We start from the raw sequence: 15063 nt of genomic DNA, 5'->3' as shown, positions 1-15063 counted from the left end.
GACAATTCAGCAAGAGAAGTCGATCAGCGTTGCGCACACAACAACTCAGTAAAGAGATCCATTGTGATGAACAACTTCAAACATTTTTCCTTCAACACAATGAATTAGTTGCATTAGACCGATGCATTAGACATTCACAAATGCATTAGACCGCATGCCATCAGATAATCACAAAATTGTCATCAGAGCCGATAAGGCGCCTGCAGAACAGTGAAATGATTGAATCCTATGAAATAAACACTATTATGAAAATATATTTAGTTTTTTTTTTTAATTAGTAAAGTCCTTTTCAGGTATAGTGAGATCAGGAAATTATGGATTCATTTTTATATTTTTATATGGAGGATATTTATAGATTCCAATTCAAATTGAATAGGGACTCATACATAACTCAGCTATACAAAATAAAGCAGAGCATCATTGCTACGCGAAAGCGGTACGAAGTTCGCTGGGTCAGCTAGTATTATTATATATAATTCTTCTGTAAGTGCGACTGGACCGATTTTGATGAAATTTTTTGTGTGTGTTCAAGGGGATCTGAGAATGGTTTAGATTCACAATTTTGTCCGCTGGACAATGTTTTTTTAATTAATTTTTAATTTATTAGTAGTTGTTGATTTTGGAATGTTTTACATTGGATCCGACAAATTTTCAAATTAAAGACGTGTAGACAGGACAACGTCTGTCGGGTCCGCTAGTTAAAAATAATATATTCGAAAATGATAATATATTACGAAACAGTTGAAATACTGTAAAATATCGCTAACTTTTTGTGAAAAATGATATCAGCTTTTTGAATCGCGTGTCGCGTGTAATATTCGGGTCTGTTTAAAAGCGAGCCCAAGTTGGAAGTCGGCAGGGTATGTTCCCTTTTGATGACGTCATAGCACACGCGTCCTACCGACGTAGAACGACTGTGCTCGTATACACGCCTTGTGTATATGACAGGGCGCCCAAATATTTTGTGTATATTCCGAAATGAATTTGTCTCACAACTCTTGACTTTAGGCTTACCCAAAAGTTTCAATGACTGCCACAATGTTTCTGAAAACAATTTAGTTATCAGAGCGCATAATCGAAGCAAAATTTCGTTGAAATGTTATGAAACTAAGATGAATACAAAAAGATTTGGTAAAACGAGATCTCTTCATTATCATTTGAAGCGGCCTGTTGAGACTTAGACTTTCTGAGCAGATTTCACGTTAGGGTGGCCACACCTGCCGGATTTTCATAAAAGCCACATGCAGCACAGAAGAAGGAACTATTATGAGATTATTGTTTAAAATTGGCTTTGTCAGAGTGAGTCTCGTATTTGAGCTCTATGGGCGTCTGTCTGTCTGTATCACGCAAAAACTACGGGTTCGATTACGATGAAATTTGGTATAATAGTAATTTAATATACTAGGCATCCACACTGGGAATTTTTATCCCGAAAAAGTAAATATATTAAAAACAATCATATTGTGCAGCTCGATCCCTAGACACGACTACTGTACCAAACATAAATAATAATATGTTTGTCGATGTTAGATCCCCCTGCCCTGTAACTGTAGGGCCGATGGTTGAAATTAGCTTGTACTTGTACAGCTCGCTCTATACACGTGGCGCAGGACCCAGCCCTGGGGATCTTACTCGTATTATAAATGTGAAATTAAAATTGTGAGTTTGCGTGTGTTTGTTACTCAATCACGTTAAAAGTGCTGAAAGGATCTGGATGAAATTTGGAACATGATTTGGAACAATTATGATCTGGACTAACGCATAAGACTTTTTATCCAATGGGGCCGCGAATGAAGCCTCTAGCAGTAGCTAGTTTAAGGAATAAAATAATTCCTGACAATGTGTGATGTCAACAAAAAGGTAGATATTAAATAATAATATCGTAATAGGAAGTTTGTAGTTATCAAATAAAAGTAAATGGACGACTTACGTTTTAGTAAGCGAGTTAATTATCCCACAGCGTAAATCACATCTGACTCCCAAAAAGCGCTTAATCTCAAATTCCGACGAAAACGTTCATAAATTTTCGTATATAACGTTGATTAATAAAAGGAAAAGGAAGTCACAACGATAAATATTACGTATTTTTCTTTGATTTAGGAGTCTCGTGATTTTTATTGCTTACTACTTCGGTAGTTTACGCAAAATACCTGTAAAATACAATTACTTACATAATAACGGATCACAAGCGTAAAACAAGCAACAATAGAAAAATCGAATGCATGTAGGTATACCATTTAACTGTATACACATGATTAGAAAGTAAAAATACCTAAAAGTAACTGCCTCGTTGGTCAAGTCGCCACAAGTGCAACTACTGGATAAGAAGTCTCGGGTTCGATTCCAGGGTCGGCCAAAGTAAAACTGGGCTTTTTTCGGTTTTTCGAAAATTTCTCAGACTCAGCACGGAATCTGGAATTGTGCCCAATATATGGCATTAGCCTCACCGACTATTGCTTGAGACTTGTAACACAAATGGTGAAAAGTGAATGTACATTGTATAGCGACATTACGTGCGTGCGTAATGTGCACCTCTACCTACCCTTTGGGGATAAAAGGCGTCACGATGTTTCAAAAACCTTCAACTTGCTTGAAACTCCTGTTTCTTGTTGTGTGCGGTAACATTTTTTATCTACCTACTTGATTACTGAACTTACTCGTAACTGTAGGTACAGTCGGCGCAATGACTGGGTGAACCCCCTCCCCCTCCAATACACCGATGTATCGCATTTTCGACTCATGCACTTAACAAATATTCGTACGATCATTGTTCCGTGTCTGCGTGTGACGGGAATGAAATTTTGTGTTTAATAATATAAATGTCGCTACCCAACATGCAACAGCACAAAGCAGGAAAAATATAATATGAACCTTAAGTTTCCTCATTGGACTTGATTGAACAAAGTTATATGTTACATTTAAAGTGTCCGCCGGTAGTTATATCGGTATCAATAACATTATAGAACATTTTTTTTTTCAAGTAGTTGCACGGAGTCTGGAATTGTGCCCCGTATATGGCAATAGGCTCACCCCCTATTACATGGTTCTTATAACACAAATGGTGGAAAATGGATACCTATACATTGAATAGCGGCATTACATGCTGTAGTGGGCACCTCTGCCTACCCCTTCAGGGATAAAAAGGTGTGACGTTGTATAGAACATTACAATACAAATGTATGTATACCGTTATATTGTAATTTACAAAAGTAAAGGCAGGTGTCCGATGCAGTGCCGCCAAGGTATTATGTCACACTGCGTCGAACAATTAGGTAAATATGTGCGGCGTCCTCGAAGTATTTGTTGCTTTTGATAAATAACAAAACACTACACTCTACTAAATTGGTAGTCGGTACAATGTATAGGACGGTAAAACTCAATGAAGCACAAATAAATTACGATATTACTTCCATTGGCTTCTGTTATAAGCACATCTGCTTTAATAAGTGGTGTCTTGGCTTTAATTTTCGCAGGTAAAGCAAATTGTCTTTTAAGGTACGCGTCCACAGGCCAGCATCGTACGCATCGCACGCAACGTAGCACATACGAGTATTGGCATAAAAAACCTGGCCATAAGTCTAATATTCAAAGTGTGGCCTAACTCAATGCAACCATCACTTTCGGACAGCTAAATAACCTCCTCATAACGTACCGCACCCCCCTTATCCCTTCACCGCGCGGCACAGAGGTAGTCGGAACTCAGTTCTCGTCCAGTGCGGTCCATTGTTTTCTCGATAACCTTATTTTTTGTGCTCCTAAAATTTGATGTTTTAGTCGTTTTGTTAATAGTTTGTGGGATAAATACGACGAATATGGAAGTTCAAGGTAACAACATAAATAATATAATTTCATGTAGGTTACAGACTCACGAATGTATTTTTTTTTATTTCGCAAAGGATACCAAAATATCTCTTTTTCTATAAAAATAAAAAATCAGAAGCGGTTTTGTTTGTGTTCCGAGCATTTCCGAGTATTGATCTATTATTTTAAATAAAGCTTAGACATTAGAAAATATTCCGCTTTGTTCCGCCATTTTGTTTAGCACTCGTTCGAACAAAATTGACAATTAATTTGAAAAAAGATTATTTACAGTAAATTGTCTTTTTATTTTTAGATTCCAATGGGAATTTTAAGAACATGTCAAATAAGCAATTATATGATATCGTGCAAGAATGCCCAGCCAATAAAATTGATGCTAAGATGATATACTTGGAAAAAAAATTATAGACATAACAAAATGTCCAGAAAGTGAGCTAGAGACATTAAAACATACGTTGAGTCATTTCAAATGTGAATTCAAAAGAAAATGGGTAGCAGCAAACTACAAGCATGACCGCTTTCTAAAAAAAATGAACAATGGCTTCAAAATACTCTCAAATTCGCTCTAGGGACCATAGGAAAACCGGGTCGTCCTTCAAAGGAATTCGGGGAATCCAGTGATAGATCCAAGCGAAGAAAAACAAAAGGTCTACGAGATACTCTATCGACAGAAGAGTTGACTTATGCTCCTCAAATGAGTCAACGTGTCGGAGGATAAGGAAGCATCTAAAATAATAAAATACATCACTTTGACTCCAACAAGAGCTACAAAGGTTCGAAAAGTAATTTCATCAAATAATCAAAGTAAAATAAAAAAGCATTCACCATCTGAAGCCTTAGCTATTTTCGTCGAAGGAGATTTTAGTAGAAGACAGTGGGAAATTTTACACAGCGCAAATAAAAAATTTATACCCATGCTACTCTTTGATAAAAAAAGCAAAAACCAATTGCTATCCAGTAGAACAGTCAATGAGAGTTACAGAGACGTGTGCGGAAGTTGTCTTACAAGATTTACTCAACCATACATGCTTACGGTTGTGTAAATATTTGGAAGATGTCATATACAGCTGTACTGAAGAAGAAAAGAAAAATTTTCTATTAATTATAAAATGGGGCTGCGATGGTTCTCAACAATCGCAATATAAGCAGAAATTTGAAAATATTGCGGACAGTGACTCGAACATATATCAGAGTTCTCTCGTACCATTGCGATTAGAAACTACAGATAATGGAAGAAAAAAAATTATGTGGCAAAATCCACTGCTTTCATCTCCAAGATTCTGCAGACCTATAAGAATAAGATTTATTAGCGAAACCAAGGACATAACTAATGAAGAATTTGCTTACATAGATAATCAAGCAAAAAATTTAACTAAAACAGAAATACCAACAACCAGTGGAATAATTTACGTAACACACAAATTACTACCAACAATGGTGGACGCCAAGGTATGCAATGCAGCTACCAATACGTCTTCAACTATGAGGTGCTATATTTGTGGGCTAACTTCCAAAAATTTTAATAATTTAACCAGAAGAATGGAAGTAGACCCAGAAAGTTTAAAATTTGGGCTATCGATTCTCCACGCAAGAATACGTTTCTTTGAATCCTTATTGCATTTGTCTTACAAACTTGGGGTTAAAAAGTGGCAAATAAGGTCAACGGAAGATAAAAGAATTGTGAAAGAGATTCCTCTCTTTCACAATTCTTTGAAATGATACAAAAAGCATTTCGGGAGCAAATGGGCCTTTTAGTGGATATGCCGAAAGCAGGGTTCGGGAACAGTAATGATGGAAATACATCGAGAAGATTTATTTCTGATCCCGAAACAGCTTCCCAAATAACTGGAGTAGATTCCACATTGATCTACAGATTCAAAGTTATCTTAGAAACAATTTCAAGTGGACACGCGATTGATGCAAAGAAGTTTGAAGCTTACACCTATGAAACTGCTACTTTGTACGTGCAGTTGTACGAATGGCACCCAATGTCGCCTACCGTTCATAAAATTTTAATGCATGGCGCAACAGTAATATCCAAATCCATCTGCCGAAGCACGAAATAAGCACTTCAGGCTATACAGGCAAAACTTCTCCCGAAAATTTGATAGAGTTAAATGTAATAGGGACATTTTAAATAGACTTTTGTTAACGTCTGACCCATTTTTAAGCAGCACTAGAAAATACCACGAAAGAAAAGTAACCCATTCTGTTTGGAAACAATAAATCCTTTGCTCCCTGATGCAGAAAATTCATCAATAGAAAGCAGTGACGAAGAACACAACAGAACAGATATTCGAATTTCGACAATTAATTTTTTTGCTATTTTTTTTTAATGTTTATTAGTAATATTATTATAATAAACGATTGAAAACTATCTTAATTTATTTATTGTATAGTTTCCATGTCAAAAACGTCACGAAATAATATTGGCCAGGTTTTTAGTATTTATACTCCTACGTAGTTTAGTTTGTCTTTTATAGAAACTCATACAATTGCGTCCACTGATCCGCATCTTACGTACCGCATTGATGCGTACTGATGACGTCATACGGAATGCGTACGTAGGGGTCTGTGGACGCTTACCTTTTAAAAAGTCTTGGCTTTAATTTCCACAGGTATAGCAAATCCTCTTTTTTCTGATTCTAATGTTCGTTCTTGCAGAAAAAAATGTGATGCACACAAAACACTTTTTTCTAAACTTAACTTCATTAAAGGTCACTGGCCACGTTGTGGTATTTTATATTATTCATTCAGTATTTATTTAATTATGTGGTCACATGCGCACTTTCTGAACAAGAGATATCGAGTTTGATTCCGGGTCGAGCAAAGAATGATAGGCTATTTTCAGTATTCGACAAATTCCTGTTTTGTGATTGGCTTACATAGAATATAACTGAAAAAGAGAAGTGTGTCATAAAATATGTACCATCTCTGACTATTCTTTCGTCAAAAAAACTATGAAGTTATATGTATGCCATACTATCAAATACTATGAATAAATCTCGACGCTTGAAACCTTACATTCAATAATTATCATGATAATATTAATTTAATCTTCAAGGAACGCCGTAGTTGGCTGTATTAAGGGCAAACACTTGAGTAAGTATTTTGTACCCATTCAGGCGGATAATAATCAAATTAAACGACCCCTAGTGGCCTCTGTGGAAACCACGCTAGTAGGCTCATAAGGGGTAACCATTTGGGAATAAATCGCTATTAGGTTTTTTTACCCACTTCCTCTTAGCAATAGATTGCAGTCATTATTATATTAGAACCAAAAATAGGATAATTAAATTGTTTTGTAAGTAAAATACAAAAATGGTTACTTTTAGTTTGCTTTAAAATAAACGCATTATAGTATTCAGCTAGGTATCTACTGGTTCAATGAAGGTTTCACAATCCACATTACATACGTGCAATTGATGAAGTTACGTACATGAGTAATATGCGTACATAGGTCGATTTTAATATTGTTTTATGATTTTTTGTATATTTTCTGTCCGTATTTATTCCATTACTTTTTGTTGTAACCTGACCCTTACGATGAAATCAGAGTTGTCCCTTCATCTTTTGTCAGGAATATAAAGGAAAAGGTACCCACTATCGTGTTATATGAGCGACCCCTTACAATTTTGGACCATTAAAGTAATTTCGTTGCCTTGTATTATTATCGGCGTTGTAAGTTAAGGTGATATTGTTACCTGCCTCTTAGTTAACCTATTAACCTCGGTAAAAGTCCGTCGTATTGTATGTAGGCTTGAGAAACTGGTGCCGGGGTAAGTTTTCTTTTATCCTGTCCTTTCGCGAGTAAAGTACCTATAGTTAGATTATAGTAGTACCTTCCTATTTTTAGCTGGAATCTTTACACATCTTAAACTAAAGTTGAATGAATAAAATGTATGTACGTTTTCAATTCATAATAATTACATTATTTGTTGTTGGCTCATTAAGTATGTTATATTACTACAATGTGTAGGGTAGGTACAGTGTTAGATACATAAATATCATGACGAATTACCAATGAGAACATAAATAAAGACTCGCCGTATTAGCTACATTAGTAAAACTAATAACGTAATTATTATAAGAATAGTCTTAGACTAATCATGACTCTGTTTATTCCATTAATTAGATCCATAAGTCAAATAGTAATAAATAAGTCGTGACCATTTACTGTGCCAAGGGATCCCAAACGGTATTTACTGTCCGAATAAATGAAACGGAACGTCAACGTCACTGTCGTTGTGTTGCAATCTCACATAAATAATTATTAGTCTATTATCTTCTCAATAGGACTATCGGCACGTACACTGTTTTAGCATCGCTAAGGTTTTGTTTAGGTACAACCTAAGAAATAATATCCAATAAATAATCTCGATCATACGATCATATAACTGTAAGCAATATACCTATAAGCCTAAGATCCCGGCATAGAACGACCTTCACCGAGATGTGTATTTAATGAAACATATTTTATATTAAAGTTAACAACTCAATAAACATATTGCAAATGGGTTGACTAACAAATTTCAGTCCAGACTAAGATTAAGACGCCACCGCGCCGATATGCTGTATACACGACGCTACATTTTCAAAATTCGACAACCGGGATTCTGGACTGATTTTTCGCAGGCAACCCTATACCACCGTGTTCGTAATGAAATTATCTTAATTTTCATATACATTTTATTTAATAAACAGACCGGTGCAAAATTCTTGCTGTTATCGATTTACTTACCTGTTTATGCCTGGCAATTCAATAGTTGTGACCGGAAAAGAATAGGCAACCTAACGTTTGCATATTCTATGGGCTTCATACTTTCGGTTGGTATAGAATTTGTTTAATAATCACACCGATGAAATGTTCAAAAATATATTTTTTTTTAATAATTAATTAATCTTAGTCTGGACTGAAATTTGTTAGACAACCCATTTGCAATATGTTTATTGAGTTGTTGACTTTAATATAAAATATGTTTCATTAAATAAACATCTCGGTGAAGGTCGTTCTATGCCGGGATCCTATACTATATAGTTATGGTCAATTTATAGCTATCTTATATTTTCAGATAGATATTTCATAATTTTATTATAACATTCGTGTGATGTAGATACTAAATGGGTTACCAGTTACGTGAATAAGCCGTACCATAATAAAATATTCTTACATTTTAGGATAAAGTAGTTGTAAAAGACATCAATTTATAATATTTTACTTAATTCGCGTTTCAAATGGTGTGGACATTATTGTAGAGATACCATTATAACTCAGTTTGACGCATTAAGGTGCTCAATGATAATTTTGTAACATTACTTTCAGTGTTCGACGATATTGCTACTATTCCATCCCTATTTCTCGGTACCGAAAAAGCCATGCAGTATCGCAACGCTATATAAAACCCCACATCTACTATATTGCTTCTAGAATATTCAATGATAAATAATATTTATTTTGCAAATAGGTTATAAAATAACACTTTTACACGTCAATCTCTTAAATAACTAGATGAGGCCGGCATTTCCTATCCGACTACTCTGAGAAGAAATGCCGAAACAAACTCAGAGGTCATAGTCTCTTTTAAAGTCCAGACAAAATCAAATAAAGATGTCGGAGAACCGTGCAAGTTGATTCTGTAGTGGTCTTTTGAGGAAGGAACCACAGCAGTTTGAGCGGACCTGTTCAGATGGCAGCACGCATGTGTCAGTTTACAATCAACTCAGCTGACGGCTGTTGCTGAATGATCCGACGAACAACACCAACCAAAAGAACAAAAAATATTCATGGGGTCAATTTACCTACTTTGAGTGTCGACAAAACATAGGTTGGAGCTAAAAGGGGGCCCTTAAATATCCGATAAGTATATTCATAAATGAGGTTTATTGTTATGTTTCTTTGTCCCTTTAAGTGGCAATCTCTTTGAGATAATAGGTCCTTCTATCGCATTTCGAAAACATGGTTCAAAATTAACTGATCAGTATTCGTATTCTTATATACATATATAGGGGTTAATTGTACGTCGAAATATAATGCCACAACACTAAGGTAAATAATGGTTTAATAATGACTAAGGAATCCTCGCTCCAACTCACCACAACACCCCGCGCCGCGGCACTACGTGTGTCGTCGTAATGTAGGGGTTAGGTAACCTTTATGAACACTAGCTATGTCTGTTTCACTGTCATAGTTTAGACCTTGTGAATATCTGCCGACGATATTCGCAAATGATTTCACCATGAGAATTAACTTTTAACACCATTAGGCACGTTAGGTTGAAAATAAAAGTTTATTTTAAGTTCAAATATATGTACATATAGACTGATAAAAGTAAAAGAAAAGAATAATATTATGTTTTAGTATAATCTTCTATGGGTAGCCTAGCCTAGGTACCTACTTGTGCTCTTCGAGCCAAAGCTCTGGCATTTCATTGCCGAGTTGCATTTTCATTCCGCAACTCGTCACACATTACTTTCAAATTGAGAAAGGTACAATCAGTAGCAAAAGAATGATTCTGGAAAATAGTGAACACAGAAATTTCGGTATGTACCTGTTTTGGATTCGGTGGGAGGAAACGACGTCATTGCGAGGACAGCGCAGGTGGACACGGTGGATCATTCGGCGGCAGTGGCCCTGCATGGGCTGAGCACAGCATAATATAGGAATGGAATGGTTTTTAGTCAATAACTTTCTGAAGCTCCATCTCGCCTCAATCAAGGCGGGAGAAGACTGTGGATGATTTTTCCCCCTCAAAAAAAAGGTTGATTACCAAATACAATTCTGTTATGTTTTTAAGGTAAAATTACTACTTATTAAGTCACAATTTTGTGCAACCTATCACAAACAAAACATGAAATAACAAAGGTGGGATAACTGATCTAGCCAATGAATTATACAAATATACAGCTAATAAAACGTAGTAGGTAGCCGCCAGAGCCCATTACAACTTTTGGTTCAAGGCCATCTTTGCAAAAGTCACAGAAACGGTCGCTGCGCAGCTGGTAAAATACACCAGGTTCGTTATTGACATACAAACACGAAAGTTACGTTGGATGGTTGAATAAGTTATAGGAAATGACTTTAAACATTGACTACCTCGCAGGATTGTAGGGTAGGGATGTATTTGCGCATACATATTACCTACTCAAAATCTTCACTTTTGTTTTATAATCAGAAATTCAAATGCTACCAGTTTCAATGTGGTCTCAATCCCTTCTCACCTATACGAAGTGTCCACCTAATAAGTAGTCCCCAATTGATTTCGATTGGCGATAGTGTTGTTTACCTCACTTCTTCAAAATATCGAATGGGTACTATTGTTTGTAAACGTAAACAAGCGCAATATCGTAGCAAACTACACAGTTAAATAATAATCAGCGTGAAGTAATTGTGTTGCTCGGTAAAAATAGTATAAGCATTACCGCACGGTCTTATTGTATTTTACAAATTCGTGTACAAAACTCTTGAGTATTTAGTAAACATACGTGTTTGGGTGACCCACGATAACGGGCACCCAACAATAGCGCTGTACAGTTTTCGTTACACTCAGTTGGCCACTCACCATGGCGTTCTTAAGATTTCTGCTCCTCATCCTTGCAGTTTTATTTTTATCAACTGACTGCGTAAGTTACATTTTTACACTATTTTTTAATAACTAAGTAGAGTATTCTGTGATATTTCAAAAAATATGCACGAAATCAAGTTGCACGTAGGTAGGTATTTGTCGTTTGTGTTGATTTAAGCTCAATTTTGCGAGCCAATTTCCGTTATTAACCAGTGGGTAGTAGATAAGCACATCACAACAACCTAGATATTCAGATAAATTAAACCGGTGTAGGGTTTCTACACAATTTTGATAGAATAAAGAAAAAAAATGTCACCGAAATATTCTCGTTTTTAGGGTTCCGTAGCCAAATGGCAAAAAACGGAACCCTTATAGATTCGTCATGTCTGTCTGTCCGTCCGTCCGTCCGTATGTCACAGCCATTTATTTCCGAAACTGTTGGGCCTACATAGTTGAAACTTTGTAAGATGGTGTATTTCGGTAACCGCTATTAGAATTTTGAATAAAAATTAAAAATTTAAAAATTAAAGGGCACTCCATACATGGAACTGATTAAAAAAAAAATTTTTTCAGCTTACATATCCGTGATGGATGTCTATGGATAGGTCTTTAAAAAAGACATTAAGGTTCCTAAAACCACTTTTCGTCAAAATCAATCGTTTGAAAGTTAGACGCTTCCAAAGTGGAAAAATGTGTCCCCCCCCTCTAACTTTTAAAATAAGAGAGTGAGAAAACTGAAAAAAATATATGCTGTAGATTTCAATGGAAACTAACAACGAAAATTGGTTTGAACGAGATATCATTATTAGTTTTTAAGAAATAAAACATTTTCAAAAACCGCAAATATAACTTTGTCGTTCATACAAACACTATGTAAAACCAAGTTATTTTACAACTTTTATATTATGTCATCTACTTGCTGTTACGGAACCCTTCATGAGCGAGTCCGACTCGCACTTGGCCGGTTTTTGTTATAAACCATTCATCGACAGTTAGTTAGCCAATATTTTTTAAACTGATGTCGGTATTAACATATAATCCAATTATTAGCCCATATTTCTCAATTTAAACGTTAATTATCCATCCTTTTCAATTAACGATAGTCTAATACAAAAGGTTGAGCATAAAATCCAATTTAACCCCCAAAGCGCAAGGTCACAGTCAATAGATTTTTTACTGAGATTATTAACTTGAAAAGTTATTGGTAAATCTATAAAAAACCGCAGTAATTGAATTAGACGGAAATCGAGGTTTAGTAGAATCTACGGATATAATTTTTACTTAATAATGAATTTAACTTTCAGCTTTCCAAGATAGTTCTACCACATAAACTGCGATACTTGGAGAACATGTTAAATGCTGAGGTGGTAGCTAAAGCAGCGAAGATACGACAGCGGATGGAAGCTAATCCGAACATTCCTGACATGGACAAAGGCTGGCCCATGCTGTTGGGTCAGTACCAAGCCGATGACAAGAGTAACGTCAACAGTATACCCAAGAACATTTATCCAAACTTATACAATAGACGTATGCCGAACTTTTAGCGATAATTAGGCTTACAGTTATTGTAGGTACCATATTAAGATTAGCTTTAATGAATTAAATATCAGACTACAAGATGCCGTTTTTGTTCATTGCACCTATAATATTTTCGCTATCAATTTTGCAACAACGGTCAGCAGTAGATCTACTTACCTATATTTTCATTATTAATACTCATAAGTCAGAACAAGAAACCTCTAAGAACCTAATTTGGTTTTCTTACTTGAACATAGCGCTATTTGGCGAAGCAAATATGAATTATTCAGTACACGCGGATCAAACTTTGTGCACCAAGAAGAAAAAATATTTCATTTTGATACTTAAAACGGACGCTGTCTTATTTGCTGCCAAATACTTACATTCGGTATAATATAGGTACACATCTCCTTTATCTCAGTATCTATCTCACATTGCTGATTAATCTGTTCATTAAATACTAAATCTAACAAATCGGCTTCGTAAATAATTCTGTGCGTTAAAATTCTAATTCCTTCAACAAATTTTTGGCGCTATAGCCGGGCTGTAAAGGTTGAACTATACCTTACCTACATGTTTATTTGATGAAGAGACGTTCAATAGTTGTCGTTTACCGTAATTGGAAAGTGTATTATATAAAATATTAGATAGGTACTAGCTGTTTTCCAGGGCTTTGCTCGCGTGGAAGTTGATTATACACAACAAATTAATTATTCAACCATTATTTAGTAAAACCAAAATTCCTGAAACACGTATCTATTTGTTTTAATTCATCCGATTCGAAGCTGTGGAAGACCTGAAGGGATTTCGAGGCTCCGGCTAAAAGAGTAGGAGTAGTAACAAGGTGGTTTTGAGTCAGTAAGAGTCTGACACTCCCTTTCGGGCGGGAGAAGTCGAGGGGTAACTTGCAAGTGTGACCGCCAAACATAGTGGTCTCCGGTTCCATTCCCGGGATTATTTTTAAAGAGGAGAAAATCATTCAATGACTTCTCCCGCCTTGGGCAAGCCGAGAGGGAGTGCCAGACTCCTACTGACTAAAAACCACCCCGTTCCTACTCCTGCTTTTTGAGCCGGTGTCCCGATAAACATAACTACGCTAATTGATCCGCAGCTGGGTATATTATTGAGTACAGTGGAGTGCAACGTGCATGTTCATTGTAAATACATAATAATATATTGCACTATGTGCACCTCTGCTTAACCCTTCGAGGATTAAAAGCGTAATGTTGTAGGATAAAGCAGTAGGGCAACACCTATAGAAAAACGCTTTTATATCTCGTTTAAACTTTCCATCGAAATGAAAAGAATCGTTATTTTCTATAGGAAAAATTCTTTCTTCCGTTTTACGAATTCCTTTCAAGGATCATCGTTTATCTAAAGAACCTAGCCCTCTTCTCGTATTGATCGTTCGAGTGGTTGATTCATCCTCAAGGTTTTATTTTTGTTGAAAGTAAAAACAGGAAAATACTGCACACATTGAACGACTTACCTTCCTGTCTCTAGGTACTATCCGTCGCAGATAATTGATTATATAGTATAAAATGAAGAATACCTCTTTACCTTCTTTTTATGTGAAGCACAAAATCCTGAAGAAAATAAATCTGTAAATAAGATAAATACACTATAAAAAGGTAAATACAATAAAATGTTATATGTAAACACATGGATATAGGTATACTACGGGTGTGTGTAGTATTCACCTGAATACTACACGCACCTACGGGATAACGCCTATTTGCCGACCTTCCTCTTCGTATTTTAGGCACGCACATGTCAAAAAGGTCATAAATAACATTGTAAAACTTGAGAGTAGCTTCTTTTACATCTTTAGTTAGCAACACCTCATCCCAAATATTCTGCTTAGAGAATAATAAATACAAATGCTCGAAATCACATTTGCTGAAGTTCCAATCCTTAAGGCTGTCTAAATTACTAGAATGATTTAAATTACTATTATAATTATATAACTAATATAATTACTAAATTACTAAGTTCAATTGATTCCGAACAATTACCTGAAGAGACTCTTACCTGAATGTTTAATGCTGGATGGTATGCATCAAGCGGTACTATACCCTCAGTTGCAGTAACGACTATGTCTGATGTGCCAATGCTCTCCCGAACCAAAACAACATCTAACATTCCTCCGTGCATATTCTTCACA

General features: G+C 35.7%; 1 protein-coding gene across 1 annotated transcript; it reads left to right on the top strand.

Moving 5' to 3' along the window:
* The first annotated feature begins 11271 nt into the window (after positions 1-11271).
* Positions 11272-12998, top strand: LOC126912372 (uncharacterized). The gene is made up of 2 exons (XM_050704161.1): positions 11272-11439; positions 12686-12998. Exons 1-2 carry the CDS (start codon positions 11380-11382, stop codon positions 12923-12925), a joined length of 300 nt encoding a protein of 99 aa, XP_050560118.1. The 5' UTR covers positions 11272-11379; the 3' UTR covers positions 12926-12998.
* The last annotated feature ends 2065 nt before the right edge of the window (positions 12999-15063 follow it).

The sequence above is a fragment of the Spodoptera frugiperda genome, chromosome 25 (genome assembly GCF_023101765.2).
Source record: "Spodoptera frugiperda isolate SF20-4 chromosome 25, AGI-APGP_CSIRO_Sfru_2.0, whole genome shotgun sequence".
NCBI lineage: Eukaryota > Metazoa > Arthropoda > Insecta > Lepidoptera > Noctuidae > Spodoptera > Spodoptera frugiperda.
This window is presented reverse-complemented; position numbering and strand designations above follow the sequence as displayed.

Coding starts and splice junctions, on each gene's coding strand:
- LOC126912372 (XM_050704161.1), top strand. CDS start 11,380: ATGGCGTTCTTAAGATTTCTGCTCCTCATCCTTGCAGTTTTATTTTTA. Junction 11,440..12,685: donor TATTTTTATCAACTGACTGC/GTAAGTTACATT, acceptor TTTAACTTTCAG/CTTTCCAAGATAGTTCTACC.